Consider the following 17795-nt stretch of genomic DNA (forward strand, 5'->3'; position numbering starts at 1 on the left):
GACTCCAGGAGCCCAACCTTCTAAGGGTTAAGCTTCAAGAGAAGAGGATTTCTCATTTCGAAGATCAAAACTCTCTCATCAATCCATCTTTACGAACCAAACAAAATCAAATCAAATGAATTAATTCCCAAATTAAATTATAAATTGATGGTATTTTATTATTAAAAATGCCTCACCTATCTCCTATCCTTAATGGAACTCAATAAATAAGTTATAAATTGATGGTCGATATTTTGACAACATAAAACAACTTTGATGTAATCTGAGTTCAATTTGATTTTATTTGTGATCATCACAACGGAAAACATTAGGCTATATGCCAACCATAAGAGAAGTCTAGAACAAGGTAGAAGCGACAAAACTGAAATTAAATAACATCAAGCAAGTAGAAGATTCAGCACTTGGTGTATATGAATTTTCCAACCACAGCTCCGTTGTCCATATCAACATGCTGAAACAAATATCCAGCGTAAGTTAAAAAGTCAACTATAAATTAACTTGAAACAACACTTGAACCTATTTGGAGTTGGCTTGGTGCGTTCATCACTGATCACGTTTAATTATTTATCAAGTCGGGTACTAAGACGTACCAGAAGCATGTGGTTTTGATCAAATTGCTGCATTGGCAAATCAGGGAAAATCTTGATAGTTATATATTAACGATTATCCGTGTATGATTAATCAATTAAAGCAACCTTTTTACACGTGACCAGTATGAAACCAAAATGTGATAAAAATGACAAAGACAACACCTACAGTAGCCTACAGACCAAACGTTTTTCGGCTAGGATATAGCCTACCCTAGTTATGTGCAGCTAGGCTACGCCTTGACTGCTCTTTATAGTCTACTAGCAACACAGAAATAAAATCACGTCATATATATTATAATTTCATCACTTCAGCCATATTAGCCTTCTTGTGCAATAATTGGACTATATTATTTCAAACATCTACATTATACAACGCATTTCACTCATTTATCCCAGCTTCGTTTAACAAAATCAGAAATTGATGTTTTTTAATCCTCAATATTTCTTACGTCAATAAATTCAGTTTCGCTGACTAGTTCCCGCACTCCCGATTGATGAACTCCGAGGTGGTCAAACTCAACCTTGTGTTTGTTTGGACCAACTGCTGTAGGAACAACCTGAACAGAATGTTGCCACAAGCATAAGATTACATTAAAAAATTTGCATTACATTAACAAACCAACGCTAGTAAGATCAAATTAATTCAAAACGTTTCAGAGCGTGAAACTAAATAAATCAAATAGGCTACCGTACCACAGGTTATAAGCATTCCGCATCGTCTTAATTACATGCATGCAAATATGCAAACAGATAAATCGTACTTCTACTTTCAGAGAGCCTTCTAAGAAGACGAGTGTAACTTATTTTCTGCTTGTAGACAATAGGTGTGTGGTAAATTAAATATCACTAAACCCACTCGTGTTAATAACTAAAATGATAAATTAATGACTAAAGTGAAATTGGCCACATGGTGACGATCTCGGTTGCAGGAAAACGGACGTTGCGTTTGAAAGTGAAGGGCAGTCAATTTTGCTCGATTGTGGTTTCGGATCGGCAGTGGTGAATTTAAGTAAAGACAAACGAGGCAACTACCTCGGGTGCTCCCTCTTGGAGGGAAGCCGATGGGATAGCCGATTTAGGCCTATAACCATTTTTCGTTTACGAGCTTTAAACTTTATATAGCCTACATTTAAGTAACTTTACCAAATTGTTCGATCAAAGCAAAACAATGCCAAATTGAATTTTTAAGCCAAAGGTGGTAAAAAATATGAAGTTTTTTGGAATTGTTTAAAATTATGCAATTTTGGCAATTCTGTTCCTTTTTGATTTTATTACAATCAATCATGTTCATTTCAGTGTATCTCAACATTCAGTTTAACGTACACTAGCAGAAACATTAACATAAAATTTTACTTAAACGTATCTTGTCATGACGGTTAAAATGCATTGTACAAACAAGAACCTTAAGGAAAAGTCTGTAGTCTACACCTTTACAGAGTTTAGTGGTAACACTTATACGACCACGAAAGTGAGTCCCGATAAAAGTTGCCTTGAGCCTTTTCAAATCTAAATCTATCACTGCGGATCTGTTTACGGAGAACTTACACACTTTAGTATATTTTTCATGAAAATGTTACTTTTTTTTCAAATTAAAGTAAGGTCATTTCAAGATTCCAAACGTCTGTAACTTAAGTTGTTTTAATTCTGCAGTAGCCTATGTATATATCATATGATTGATGCAGACCGGTTGCAACACCACATGTCACACCACTGTATTAGGCCTATCTATATAACGCAACAAAGTTTGACTACAAATTCCCACCTCAACTTTATCATCATTCCATGTCGTTATTTGCGTCTTTTCACCGATTTTAAAGACCGTGTGAGTGACTTTGGTTCCCACGGTATGAACTTCATCAATACTCTCCCCATCTTGTTTGATTTCAATGAAATTGTCGACACTTTTTAGCCCTTCAATCATTTCTTTTGGCATGCCTGCGTAAAAAGTTGCAAATACCTCCCAAACCTTGAACCTTGAGCCATCTAAAGCAATCTGTATAAGCAGGCCTGGCCAACGTGCCAACTGAAAGCCGATGTTATTTCGGTTTTAAACCAAGGGCCAAATGTAGGCTACTTTATTCCTGTTTGAAATGATAGTTTTGAAAATGTAATCTAATTTAAACAAGAAAATGAAATATCTTCTGACAGGTGTCAAACCCACAACAATGCTTGATATGAACCACTCGGTTATATGTCTTGTAATGCAAAACAAATTTATTTTCACACGAGTCAGTTCAATCATAAACAGCTAAACATAAAACAGCTAATTTAAACAATAGTGGTTATATTGTTATTTTGATGCAATCAGAAACAATTGAAACAATGTGTCAACTAACAACAAACTGTTATACCCTTTTCTGCGGAGATTTTGTAAGAATACATTAAAGTTATCTTTGATAATTATTATTGGTTAACCATAATTAAAGTAATACACAACAAAAGAAAGCTAGCGCACTTCAGCTGTATAATACAAACGTCACGAAAACGAACAAATATCAAAGATTAAATTTAAAGACGATTTTATCCGTGATATAACAAGAGTTGAATTTTGAGGATTAAGACGAGCAGTGTGATCTTAAGCCGTTTCAGAGTTACCAAGTGATGCGACTAATGTAAGTATGAAATGAGCAGTATGAACAAATATACAAATTCTTACCCATTTTCAAAAGAATAGCTAAAGCATTCTCTGACCCTGTTCGCTTCCATTTACCATTAAAAGCCATGTTTGAATTGTTTTGTAACAAACTTAAATATTATCAAACTAAAAGTAAAAAACCAACGATATATCTTTGGCCTACTGTGGTTAACTTCAAAATCGGTTTTATGCCTTAATTTTAACTAAAAAATATCATTGAGAGAAGCTTAAATGAAAACCAGAAAGGTTTGTGGACCAACTTGAACTTTTGCTGATGATAACTTTAGCCTACAGAGAATTCTTTTCGTTAACTTTTTCAAAAAATCCAATTTGAAAAATACTTTAATTAATATAAAAAAAATTGTAAAATATTATTTTGAAAAATCTTAATATTCTGTTCACCATTAAAACTTACTGGCCAGTTCTTTTCATTATTTCGTCAGTTGTGTCCAGAAATTAAGTTATTTTAGTTCTTTTTTTCTTTGTAGCCTAAAATATGCGCTTAAACGCTACATTCAGGTTTTCAAGTTAATAATCTCAACCTTGCCAGCAAATCATGATGCTTTATAAATCACACCTTATCATCTAGAGTAGCCAACATCCGACGTCGAAGTGCTGGATCTGTAACTACGCCATTATCCTATTTATTTTGGCCATCTAACTAGGCAATGCATATTGCATAGCCGTACCGGGTTTGACAACTAACTTGATGCCATTTGACTCTTGACTAATCATAATAGTCAAAGTTACTAAGCCTAAGACACTCTTTCAACAAAGCGTGCACGTGTAACAAAAGAACACACTCTTTCTGCTGTAATAAATCGATTTTGTCAAAACGTGGCTTCCATGTCTGTGGCCTACCACATCACAAGTAAAGACGGTCAATAACCCATGTTGCACCAAATCAATTTTATGCAAAGATTCATTCTTTGTTGTTTGCTGTTGCAAGTTATATTTTAACAAAAAACCTGAGAAGGACGCCTTGTAGCAAATTGTTTGCTTAACAAAATTTGTGAAGTTTATACAGCAATTACAGGGATAGAGCAATTATTATCTAATTCAGTGGTTCTTTACTCTCGTTGTGACCTAAACTCACTTTAAATATAGTATAGGAATGATTTTCGTTGCCCCTGATATTCAATGGCTTTCTTGACGCTCTTCTGGGATGCTGTGTTTGTCGATGGCTGATTACTGATTCAGTTAGATTCAGTTTGATTACTGATTCAGTTAGCTCTCCTTTAGTTTCGTTGGACAGTAATTCAAAGTTTGACTTTTTGTCGAGGGCTGATGATCATGCAATAAGGTAGCCTATATTCACAATTCAGTGCACCATGTACCCTACAGGCTAAAGTGCTTCACAGCATAGACTTTCTCTGTTGACTACTGACTATATGGAGACTGGCTGCTCTCTAGTAGCCTTCCAGTGTAGTCCGGGAACATCGTGAATCTGGGGTGGTAAAAGGATAGACCCTCGGCCCCAGACGCTTACACGACGACGACGACGACGACGACGATTGACTATATGTTAATTAAAATGCCTTTTTCCTTAGGAAAATGTTAACGTTTCGTCCAAACACTTAGGTCAAGCAAAAACAACGTGAAGCTTTAACCCATATTCTCCTGAATCCGTTTTTCGTTCATTTTTTGAAGACAGTAATTGATAGGTGTAACTTGCATCAAATGAATATTTTGTTGGAGAATTTTTTTTATGAATTATGGGTGATTTTAGTTCTGTCAGTTTAAATTGACGCTAGGAGCAGGAGGGTAGCCTACAGGTTAACAACGTAAGATCGCGTTTCTTTAATTGCTTTATGTTCAAATAAAAACAATGTTTTGCAACTAACAAACAGATTTTGTTGTCTGACTGATAAAAAACTATTTTCCATTATTTCCTAAATAGGCTATTCCACTCCATCATTGCCATTTTCCGTATTCCATTCCCTGGTGGCTGGTTCGCAACACAAAATTTGGTCAAATTGGTAATAACGTTTTAACTGTAAGAAAACACGATGAATTTTGGGTTGGAGTTTTTGAGACCTAAAAAAAGTCCTGACAATGCAAGCATTTCAAATTCTCAGCATAATCCCAGTACGTGGTTGTTTAAAAGAGGTTTAGTGCATTATAGTTTATATCAAAACGAGTTGTCTTCTCGTAAGATATTTGGTGACCTAACGCGGGCAGCTTTGCAGCAAGACGTTGTGCTCAAATGATTAAAAATCTCCAGAAATATTCAGCAAAAAGAAGAGTCATTTAACATAGGCCTATACAGTACTTGGATAATAAAAATGCTAATTCTGTGTATGTACTGTATAATAACTATCAATTTAAAAATCTTTTTATGCGCACAATTTTAAGTAATCAACAAACTCTGTTATTTCACAAATAGAGAAAACAAGCCGCCTACAACTAAGTTTGGTTGGTTTGTGTGGATGAAAATTTTACAAAATTGCAAATCGTTTTTTTTTTTTTGAAAAACCTTGCTCTAGCCGTCCAATGTTCCTGACCACGTCACTAAGTTAACAGCTGACCATAAAAGCCAAACAAAGATACTTTTTTGCATACGCTTAATCAATATAGAAAGATTTAAATCGAGTCACTTGAAACCAAGTTTAGGATAAATCTTAAACAATTGCAGTATGCAGATAGACTGCTCGATCACGTTTAAAGGGATACTAAAGGAAAAACCTGACTTGGCGATTTTCCACGTTCTTTGTGTTTAACATGCTACCATAAAACGATTTTCAATAAAATTTTGCCCCATTGCGGTCTGACCACCATTGCGCGCGTGCTTTTGTCAGAGCTTTCAAAATGAGATTGGGCCTGAGCAACGAAGCGTGCGACTGTGCAGTCTACGTAACAAAAGACTAGCAATCAGCTGATCTCGCAATAATTGTTACTGCGGGCGATTTGACTGTAGGCTATGTATGTATGTACATCAAAACATCAGAATTCAACGTCAAAACATCAAACAGTTTGCTCAAAACATCAGATGTGGTAACGTGGCTTTTGTTATTGCTGTCTTTTGTGACGTATTCTCGAGCAGTGTTTGCACTTTTTGGTTATTTTGAAAAAAATGAAAATAAATGAAACATTGGACTTTGGGCCTTGCCAGCGCCTTTGAAAACAATTTTTTTCGGTAATTTTTCTTGAAATGTATTCTTGAATGTTCAGTTTACTTTACGCATTTTAATGCTTAATTCCCGTTTGAAATTTTCCTTTAGTAAGCCTTTAAAAAAAAACATAGCCTAACAGAAAGAATTCATAAAATTGCAGTAGGCTATTGTAAGGAAAAACACAAGACTTCGAGCAGCGAGATTTATTAGTGGAGTAAATATTCTAACACAAATCAAAAAAATCATTCAATAAGGAAATTCAATATAGTTTTAAGCTGTCGATGATATGTTTAAAACCGACGAGCTTTGAATTGGACGGAGTCGTACATTGAGGTTGGAGAATGTTTTATCTACCAGAAAAAAATAAATTGGAAGCAGAAAAAAGTACCAAAAAATATGACTTACCCATTGTCCACGTATTCGCGTGTCAATAAAAAAATTAGAAAAGCCAATACACAGAATCTGGCATGATAGTAGAGAAGGTATCTTACTGAAGCCGTAACTCAGACATAAAAAGGAAAATAAATTGCAGCAAGCGGAAACCATGTGCAACTGCAGCAGGTAAAAAAATGCATAAAGTAAAGTCTCCTCCTCCAAATAATCGTTTGTGTCTTCTTCATTCTTTAAAAAACATACAGTTGGAAGCGTGGTAACAAGTACTATATTAACAATTCCAAAGTAATGTTCATCGTAAGGAAAAAATCCAAAGAGCTTTTCCATCTTAACTGCAACACTCACGACCAACATTGATAGCATCCACCATAAGAAATGCACCATTAAACGTGTTGAAAGACGAAGCTTTGAACCTAAAAGTAAAAGCTGTTAAAATCCAAATTAACTAAACTTTAAATATTACAAATGTGAGAATTAATTCCAATAATTAATCAAATATTTTGATTGATCCAGGCTGATGAGGCATGACAGTCTGAAAAGATAAATTTACTTTAAATCGGGCGAATTTAAAGCAAAAGAAAAAACACCGCTCAACCACGACAGACCAGCGCTTCGAATGTGAAGCATTTAGAAGCATAAGCATTGATTTGAATAAAGCCAGATCGCAAAAAAATGAGTTTTGGCAACAACATTGTTTACAAAGAGTATCCCTTTGTATAATCTGCAAGTCACTGCAGCAACCACGTGATATTGTGAGCGTCTTTAATAATTTTGATGACATACAGTAGGTTTGATTCCCACTGCTGCCATTATAATTTTTCTTTAATTAGGCCTACTAACAAAGTTCAAAGAATCAATTCTCTGTCCAAGTGCTAGAAGAATCACAACTGCAGTCAGCTGGTTTACAGGGAAAATTGTCGTATCTTTAAGATGCCTACCGGTCAAAACACTCCATCTGCTGCAACGACCTACAGGTTACAAATACGCCTGTCGCCTACGCATATGCCTTTTCGATTAACGATACTCCTTGGCCACCGCCATGGCGTTGCAGACTACATTTTATGTTCAATTATTTTAAAAATAAAAGCAAATAAAAGTTAACCATAACTCACTTAACTTCCTCATGACAAAATCATTTATAATACATCCAATCATCAAAGCCTCAGCGGCAAGGAAGTATGGAGACTTGTTGTCTGAAGGAGGTAATGAAGTAAAGTTAGTAGTAATCTTCTGATCCATTTGTATGAAAAACAAAAAATTGCAAAAAAAAAGTCTTTTAAAAGCTTCTACAAACAGGTTCCTAAAGAAAGGGACGATTAAAACATCTGATGGCACCAAAGATTGTAACGCCCAAGATGTTGCATGACATTTTGATAAATTTACAAGAAAAAAAAAAATTTCATGTTCCAATAATCTTTAAGCTTTGAACAATTAGTATATCTGCAGGTCTAAGAAATTAGTGGAATAAACAGACATGTTTTTGAGTTACTGGGTTCATGTCCGCAATTGTCTTGATTGTGCAGTCGAAGCGTCTAATAAAATGTGGCAGTACGCTGTTCGTCTCAACAGATTGATTTCAGGTCATTGAGTGGCCTGCGCTTCGCATTAAACGATGCGATAGCCCTACGCAGTGATTTTTAATCAGGGGGTGGTACGTACTTGTGCGGATGAAAAAGGTAGCGCGCGCTACCGCTACTTTCAACTTCAACTAAGACTGGAAAGCTTTATTTCAGTACCTTATGAAGTCAAAATGACCTGGAAAACGAATGACGTCACCGTTCAGTACCACACTTGTTTACATTGCCATTTCAACGACATTATGGAAAACAAGTTCTAGGTGAAATTTATTCTTATGCTCCAGCGTTTCCATCAATGTCTTTAAAAACAATTCCGATTTTCCACTTCAAATTGATTTCCACGCATGATATCAGAATTTTTGTTGAGCCGCTAATGGGAGTTTGAAAGTAAATTTCCTTCATTTTTTTTCATTTTTTCCTAATACTATATATGCTACATTACTTTACATAAGTGAAATATTTTAACTTACTAAACTGTAAATAGCTTATTTTTCAATATCTAGGCTATGGGCAAAGCGAAATTTTTATCCTTTGTGACGGATAGGGCATGACGTATCAAACTCAAACCCATGGCTTTACATTACCCTTTTGTAATTGAAGTTCTAAAGACCTTAAGTGGGGCAACTTGGAACCATGAGCCAACTTGGAACCATGAGCAAACTTGCAAGCTGAGTCAGTGCTAAAGTAGCCTACTTGAGTAATTGCAAATCTGTGCTACTCTGCATTGTGTGGAGTACAGTCCTAAACGGGATTCACTACATTAACTTATTCACACAGCAACAAGACTGCTCAATGGACAATCGGCTGATGAATCAATGAGTTTAAAGAAAAATACATTTTAGAGAATGAGCTGGAAAGAGGACCACTAAGCTAAAATTGTACGGCAACAACTACAAATTTAAAAGAAAAAGATTTTCTTGTCCTGAGGACGGAAAAAAAAGTAACTTACGCTCCAGTAACTTTGCTTCAAACTAAATCATTCAAAGAAATTTTTTTTTTATAGTAGGCCTATGTTGCAATGGATTCGCTACTTATTGGTAAGTTGATTCATTCATTAAGAAAATCACGGGAAGAGATAACATGCCGGAATTACTACTAAAAACAATCGACAGGATAAAATGAAGAGTACCATGACAATGCTCAAAACGTCAGTGAAGCAATAAATCAACCTCTTTGTCTTCGCTTTTACTTTTACCTTTTGCCCTGGAATCGATTTAGATCTAGCAGCACTATAGAGCCGACGAATCTCCTCGGCCACTGAGCTGGTTCACACAAGCTCAACTTGCTTTTCTGACCAAGTTTCCAGCGACTTCCTTCCGAAAAGTCAATATCTGCTTGCAATTTATTTAAAATAAAACTTTAAAAGAAACGAGGCATAATTGGAAATTGGAAGTCGCAGAATCTCATGTTGACGTTATTTTAACATCGATAAAACCATTTTTGACTCCAATAGCTCAAAGTGCATTGCTTGGTAATTTAAAACTTCTTGCAGTTGTTGCGCTTTCGTGTAGTTTTCTCCTCAAGCCGATGATTTTTTACACACAACTAGGCCTGAAGCATTGCAATCAGAGTTGCCAGATCGGCACTTGCAGATGCACAGAACAAAAATTAACCTTTCTTAAAACTCTTGCTCGTATCTGTCTAAAATTTTAGGCACCAAGCTTTAAAAGGTAATTGAAGTTATAAAAGGCTTTAACGAGTTAACAAATATTGCTACAGTTGATCACTCTGTGTAATCATGCTAAACTTCTTTGGATTTCACACTATGTTGATTTTTATTATTGCATTCACCACAAAAGACAATGATAATAATCAGTGGATGAGCCTGTCAATCGTCACGGAGCATGGTGATATGATGATTGTTCTTATTCGGACTTAAATGGAAAATACGTCGATGAAGGGCGTGCGAGTGCTTATTCGTCACTATTTCGAGTCACTATTTGTAAACTACATTTTGTCTGTATGTATTTGAAAACAAAGTTTGCATGATAATGAATATCATTAATCTGTGAAATCATTAGTCTGTGACAAGTGATATTAAATAAATCATTAACATAAAAATTGAACTTTAGTGTGAGGTTGATGTGACTGCATTCGTTCAACAGAAAGTAATTTACAACATTTGTTTTTAGAAATGTATTTGGTCTACCAGTATATCACGGATTTCTAGAAGTCAGGGTTTAAAAACAAAAACTGAAACATGATTCACACAAATCAAAACAAAAGTTTGGTCATGACAAATCAATTATAATTCAAGGTGAGTTTACAAAGTGACGACCACGTAGGAAAACAGGCTTAACACATGATCTCATTGATATGAAATTGCTGAAGGAAATTAATAGATTAAAATAACTTTGACGTGCATTAGATCTACACTATCCAATAAAGCAGCGTATAAGGCCTATGCCAATAACGAAAGCACATATTTCATGCAATCATAGTTGTTGTCTTATAACTATGTAAAAGTATTTAGAAAAATATTTTTGAATGTAGTTTCTGAGATATATGCTACGAATTCCTTTGCGCTCAATTTTCACACAATTTTAAACATGGTTTACTTTTATTTTGTAGAAGAATTTTTATTTGGCTACCATGCTGGTTCTATTTTAATTGATGCACCATGATAATGGTTCACACTATAGCTTACTTTTAGTGTTTCAATAAATAGCCTACATGCAATAAAGTTAGAGAACACAATTTTTGCTAAGTAGTTTTCTGTAAGTGCAAACACAGCCCATGCGAAACAAATGGTGGTTGAACGTGTGGTTGAGCAGTACAAGGAAAGTAGATGATTCAGCACTTGGTGTATATGAATTTTCCAACCACAGCTCCGTTGTCCATATCAACATGCTGAAACAAATATCCAGCGTAAATTCAGGTAGGTCTACAGGCACAAAGCGTTCCTCGTTAACTTCCAACAAACAGACAACGCCTTATAGCCGAAAAGGCCGTCAGTTAAATATTTGACTAATCGAATTCAATTCATGATCTTTTAAAATCCTTTATAAAAATAGCTTACGTTAAAAAAAAAGTAAAAATGTCGTCAATGATTATACAAATCTCAACAGCAAATACGCTGGTCAATTCATGCGTAAAGTGGTTTTAAAAAGCACTTGAACCTGCTTAGGTTAAGTTGGCTTAGTTATTATGTTTAGTCACAACTTAAATTGGGTATCCGAAGTGCCCTACTGGACCTTTTTAAGTCACAGAATTTTCAAGCACCAGTCTTCACAGTGAGCCTTCTTTTTTTGCTCATAACAAATTAATCACACATCCCAGCAAAAGAAACCCCTGTTCAGTATGTAGTGTTCTTGTACCAGCCTATTGCCAATTTGCCATCGGCGTTGCGCGCTCACTGCTCACCATGCCAGCAAGCACTGATTATAATCTCCGCATGAAACGACTAAAGCCAGTTTTGTTTTCTTAATCATTTTTTTACGCAACGAATTAGAAATGTGATTCTTTTACTGACGTCAACGAATTCTGTATCGCTGATCAATTCTCGAACCACACATTGATGAACTCCCATGTGGTTGAACTCCATTTTATGTTTGTTAGGTCCAAGTTTCACAGGTACAACCTAAATATGTACGAGTATTAAGGCGTAGCTGAAGTAAGGATCTTAGTGGCACCACACTCGCATTCTGATGAACTGAAGGAGCCAGGGCGACAGGCCTCACTTGGGCATGTCCGAACGAAAGCGGCCGATGAAGGTTGTCATAAGACAACATTAAACGAGTTCAGTGCAAAAATATTGGATGAAACAGCGTTGTTAATAGCCGATTGCTGTTCATTTTGGCTAAAACAAAAACTATGTTCAACTTATCAAAAACATGTAAAATTCAACTTCTAATGCTAGGTAACTTAAAATCAATGAGTTTGATTAAAATTCCTACATCAATTTTCTCTTGGTTCCATGTTGTTAGTTGAGTCGTTTCACCGATTTTGACAACAGTCCGAGTAGAATTAGTTCCTACAATGTAAACTTCTTCAATAGTGTTGCCATCCTGCTTGATTTCAATAAAACTTTCGAGATCTTTTAAACCTCCAGCGACTTCTTTTGGCATACCTGCGCGATAAATGTTGCTGTGTAAGACATGTTTTTGACATAAAATCGGAAATAAAGAAGAGCTATGCTTCGAAATGATGTCGCTTAAACAGGAAACATTATTTTCAGTTGTTGAGCAAGTCTTTGCAGGTTTGCTTTACTTTTTACGTTAAAAGTTTTTCATAGGAATTAATGCAGTTTATTACATTTTTGCATGATAAATATAAGATTTTAATGTAATGATACAATGTAATGTGTAATGTAAATAATGTAACGTAAATTTAATGATAATATTGCAAAGAGCGCACGCTACTTTTGATTCGAGGAGCGGTAGCGCATTAGTTTTCATCGACTGATAGAGAGCAGAGGGAGCGCCGCTCTTTTGGCATGCAAGATTTGGGCGAGAGCTTGAAACAAAGAGGTGTAGCTTGCCATATTGCAGCAACTGAAGGCTACTGTCAGTCAGATCAACTAAGTAACCTAAAGCAAATAAACTTTATTGATTAGTTATAAGCACAAGCAAATTCTTACCCATTTTCACAAGAATAGCCACATCATTTTCTGATCCTGTGCGTTTCCATTTACCAGTGAATGCCATGTTGCTTATTAAAGTTATTCTGCAACAAACATAAAATGACTTCAGCGTTTTTTCTAATTACTGGTAGACGACCAATAATACCAAAACCAACATTAGCTGATATCAGAGGTTAGCAAACTACGGATCGTGTGCCTCATGCGCCCAAGACAATCTTCTGTGCGGCCCTCGAAAACCTGAAGCAATTATATAAAAAAATAATAATGACAAAATTGCTGGAAAATTATAAGTGCTACAATAAATAAAACTCTTTCTTCATATATTTTATCTTGATAAAGATAAATTATAGACTTTTTATTGCATTGTAGTGGTCAATTTCCCCTTCACCGATTGCTTACTCATGACCATGACCGACAAAATTAGAGAAGATTTTCCATTGCACAACGTGTTACATTTTGTTATAAGTGTGCGCTGATTAAGCATTGAGGAGAGTGCTAACAAGAGTATAGGCAATGGAGGACCAAAACAAAGATTGTCATGTTTGTCAATATGAAAAGTATTTCTATTGACTTTGGAGCGTAAGAAATAGGTATTTTTCATTAGGATAGGCTATAAGTTATATGTTTAGAGTGCGATAGTTTTTGTTTAAAGCATCGTAATAAGTTGCATTCATATATTTAAACTTTCACAGAGAAGTTTGATTTATGCTTTAATCTGAAGACATTTCCTGTTGATCGAACTATAATAGTTTTTACTTATCCGTTTATGTCTACCATCATGCTTTTCATATATCTAATAATTCAATCTAAAAGTACAGTGACATACGCAAAGATTGTGAAAGCTTATATTTTACTAACAGATAGCCTCGGCTACCTTAAACCTTGGTCGGACTATGATGTAGCATTAGGCTACTCTGGATAAAAAAAATGTCAAGTTATGTCGAACGCTCCCTTCCCCCAGTAACAAAATCTTGTGTATGCGATAGATCGTGCTCTCAATACGGGTGGTTCATTGATGGAGTGAGTAAGCTAACTACATTATTTACCTAAAACATCATACATACGACGTCGAGTGTTATATCCAATTTTTTTTGTATTCAACACAAAATCTATTTAAATGAGTAAACTAGTTGCTGCAAACTAAAAAGTATCGTCAATGCAAGCTCAGTAATGGGTATGGTAGGCTAATCTTACACAATATTACTTAGCCTACTGGTTATTATCAACAAATAAGCGTTTTTTCGATTCGTTTTTTGTTTCGATTCAAAAAAATGTTCGAATGGCCCCTTCTCTTCAGGAAATCTTGCATACGTCACTGACTAAGGGACTCAAAATGAAAACTTTTATATTAAAACGTAGCCTACTCTTCTAAATAGAAAAATTAAGAAAAATGAAACAAATGTTATATATAGGCCAAGTTACGCGAACTGCAGAAAGTGAGAATAAGGAATTGGTTGGCAGAGCTGCAGCTCGTACTGCAATTCGTCGTAAGAGTGGCGATAATGACCTTTAGACGAAAACGGCGGGCGTATTTTTCTGCTGAGAGCTTTGGCAACAACTTTCGAAACCGTAGGAAACTTGCGAAGCTTCCGAAACAAGTTTTACGCATCTCTCCACACTTTGTGAATGTGAAGGTAGGCTACATCAGAAATGTTCGGTTTCGGATCCTTGTCTATTTGTTGGTCAATTTTTGCCTATAGGCCTAGACACAGTGGCGCCGGCAGGGGGGGGGGGCAGGCGGGGCAGCTGCCCCCCCAATGTTTTGGGCATCATCTTTTTAATTTTTTTTTTTATTAATACATATTAATATTTTTTTTTTAATATTTGGATCCCAACCTCAAGTAAGTCAACTCAAGTTGCAAGGGGGGGGGGGGGGGGGGGGAGGGGGTAAAAGCTCTCTCTTTAAAAAAAGTTATGAAAACCTTGATGACTGAATTGTACAGTAGATTAAAAGATTTTCTACAGAAGCAAAGATATAGACTTTTTAAAGTTTTAACTAACGTCACATTGATGTAGAAAAATAACAACCTGTTAAAATTTTGATCCCTCACACTCCCATGACTTCTTCCGCGCGCATTTTGGCATTGGTTGCTTGCAGTGATTCTTTCACTTAAACAAAAGGTTTTGTTTCAGCAGTTTTGAGTTGTCCGATTCTTAAGTTGTAAAGGAGACTCAATTTCTCCAATATTTATCATTTATGTTTCTTCTTTAATCTCAGCAGAGTATAAAACTTGTAAAAGTTTTTCATCCATACGACGTCATGAATGAAATTATATCTCAAATCAGCGTAATGACGTGACATCTTCTAAACATTTTACCGAATAATAAATTAACAAATTCGATCGTCAAAAGTGGTTTGGTGGTGGTAAATATTACGTAATGAAAAAAATGTGATAAGGTTGGAAGACATTACGTCATGTATTTTCAATACAAATATGAAGTTTAAAATTTATTCTTTTGTTCATAGTCGTAATCCACCTTCGAAGCGGTACTACAAAGAACAATTTTCGATAAGGGGGGCATCAAGAATAAGTCGACATGACTTTTAACCCTTAGAAGGTTGGGCTCCTGGAGTCTTGCTCAGTTTGGGGGGGGCTGTCAATTCTTCTTATGCTTTAGGAGTGATATCTCTGTTATTTTGGCATGGTTTCAAAATTTGGGATTCACTTTGTAAAATTATTCACGCTGAGCATATCCGAAAATTAAAACTATGTGAATTTTAGAACTGCTCATATACGTTGAAATGTTGAGGTCACTTATGAGTGTAATTTGTAGCGTGAGTTTACACATTATTTTTTGGTAGAGTATTATAATGAAGAACGTGCATAGTAATGTTGTGATTAATTTTTTTTACATTATTTTACATACAGCCAATGCCCTTCACGCTGTGAAACAGGTAGGATTAACGAGACATGGGCCAAATTAATTAGGCTACTTTCATCCAGCTGGTGGGAAAATGTTTCACAATAGAATATGAAATATTTCAAAGGATGTGCTGAGAAATGCCTTATATCTTTCAATTTATACCCTTTATTCGCTCAAAATTTCAGCTCAATAGAGGTGAATAAAAGTTAGGAAAAGTCAAGAAATCTCATAGTCGCAGCCTCAGTAGTTTTAGAGATACAACTGTTAATACAAAAAAGTTGAATTGACAGCCCCCCCCAACCTTCAAAGGGTTTGCATTGAGTCAACAGATCTATGCCTGGTTTACGTCAGCTCCGGGGATCAGTGAAATATATGGTTGTCATCTTCAGTGCAACAAGACCATTGATTGATTGGTTTAGTGAGGATTCGTCAGGGCCCGATTAACCATAAGGCACACGAGGCACAGGCCTCAAGCCCCCTGGTTTTGGGGGCCCCCAATTTTTTTTTACATTAGTAGGCTACCGTAGGCGTAGGTAGTGAAAGTTGTTGTGCCAGTGTGTGCACAGTTGTTATTTTTGAGTAACGATTTCAAATTGTGTAACGATTTTGCAGTAACAGTTGTGCACTCCTGCTCTGCATCGAAAGCGATTGCCAATAGGGGCCCTTAACCTTAGCTGTGCCTCGGGCCCCCGTGAGCCTTAATCAGGCCTTGGGATTCGTAGTCCCATTGCTTTCATTTTGAGTGATCATACTGATTTTCAATTTATTCCTACAAGACGTTACGTAATGAAAAAATATATAACTAAGGTTGGAAGACATTAGGCCTACGTCATGTCTTTTCAATTCAAAATGAAGTTTAAAATTTATTCTTTTGTTTATAGTCGTAATCCTCCTTCAAAGCGGTATTACAAAGAACAATTTTCAATAAGGGGGGCATCAAGAATATGTCGACATGACTTTTAAGGTTTACGTCAGCTCCGGAGATTAGTAAAATATAAGGTTCTCATTATCGTGATTGTAAGCCGCGGGAAATTTTTTCTCTAAAAAACAGATTCCCGGAAAGTTACAATTTTTTTCCAGCCCTGGTAGAAAACAAGAGAAATTAAACAATATATCACTGTCTTGCACCAGTGGCGTAGCCAAGGGAAGGGGGTTCGGGGGTTTCAACCTTTCAAATTGAATTTACGGATGTTAATACATTGTTTACAAGAAAAGTTGTAGCCTATGATGTAGTTTCTCGTCAAACTGTGCAAGGATGCAAGCCATCTGCAACTGCTGAGATCGCCTGTTCGATCTAGATTAACATCTAAACAGCTATTCGTTATACAAAACTTGAATATATCAGAAATAGCCTAAAGTAACTTCATTGTCTCAAAGCTTTTTGTTTGACACTCATCAAGATGTATGACCTCTATGACGTTACATTTTCTAAACTTTGGGTTGACTTCAGAGCATAAAAGTTAGTGACTTAACGGAATAAGATCGTTTTTTGAATCAACCAAGGAGAAAATTGACCTAATAAAACTGTATTAATCTCGCAAAAAAAAGCAATCAACCTATGTCTCTAAAGCAAAGTTTGCCTAATTTTAAACGAAACTGCATTAAAAGAGCGAGTTTTGCCAGTACCAAACATTCAAATATCTCAGTCTGGAATTAGCAACAAGAAAACATAGAGACTTAGCTTTATTTTCGAAAAATGCCGAAGAAAACATGATCTTATCCTTTTGCTATGCCACCGGACAGCACCATTTTACAGAAATATTCATACCCACAATTTTGTTGAAAATGCTCTCAGAATGCACCAAACTGAAAGTGATTTTTCAAAATTTTCTGGGGGAGGCCCCCCAGACCCCCCGCCGCTAAGTGTCGCCTTCGGCGAACACGCCATCGGGCTTCGCCCACCGGCTGTCAACACCCCCCCTTTCAAAATTTTTGACTATGCTACTGTCTTGCACTGTCAATATTTTGCCCCCCCAATGTTGAAGGTCTGGCGGCGCCACTGCCTAGACAATTTTTGAATCAACCTTTCTTTTAATTTGA

The 17795-nt window shown here is 35.9% G+C and overlaps 2 protein-coding genes across 2 annotated transcripts; both read right to left on the bottom strand.

Moving 5' to 3' along the window:
* Nucleotides 1-261: 261 nt before the first annotated feature.
* On the bottom strand, nucleotides 262-3438 carry LOC145772647 (fatty acid-binding protein, liver-like). The gene is made up of 4 exons (XM_082584515.1): nucleotides 3247-3438; nucleotides 2353-2525; nucleotides 1040-1147; nucleotides 262-451 (listed from the first exon to the last, which is right to left on the bottom strand). The coding sequence occupies exons 1-4, from the start codon at nucleotides 3311-3313 to the stop codon at nucleotides 395-397; spliced, it is 405 nt and encodes a 134-aa protein (XP_082440641.1). The 5' UTR covers nucleotides 3314-3438; the 3' UTR covers nucleotides 262-394.
* A 6596-nt stretch (nucleotides 3439-10034) lies between these two features.
* Nucleotides 10035-14032, bottom strand: LOC145772623 (fatty acid-binding protein, liver-type-like). The gene is made up of 5 exons (XM_082584488.1): nucleotides 13937-14032; nucleotides 12888-12973; nucleotides 12205-12377; nucleotides 11781-11888; nucleotides 10035-11158 (listed from the first exon to the last, which is right to left on the bottom strand). Exons 2-5 carry the CDS (start codon nucleotides 12952-12954, stop codon nucleotides 11102-11104), a joined length of 405 nt encoding a protein of 134 aa, XP_082440614.1. The 5' UTR covers nucleotides 12955-12973; nucleotides 13937-14032; the 3' UTR covers nucleotides 10035-11101.
* Nucleotides 14033-17795: the final 3763 nt, after the last annotated feature.

Source organism: Aplidium turbinatum, chromosome 6, assembly GCF_918807975.1.
Source record: "Aplidium turbinatum chromosome 6, kaAplTurb1.1, whole genome shotgun sequence".
Lineage (NCBI taxonomy): Eukaryota > Metazoa > Chordata > Ascidiacea > Aplousobranchia > Polyclinidae > Aplidium > Aplidium turbinatum.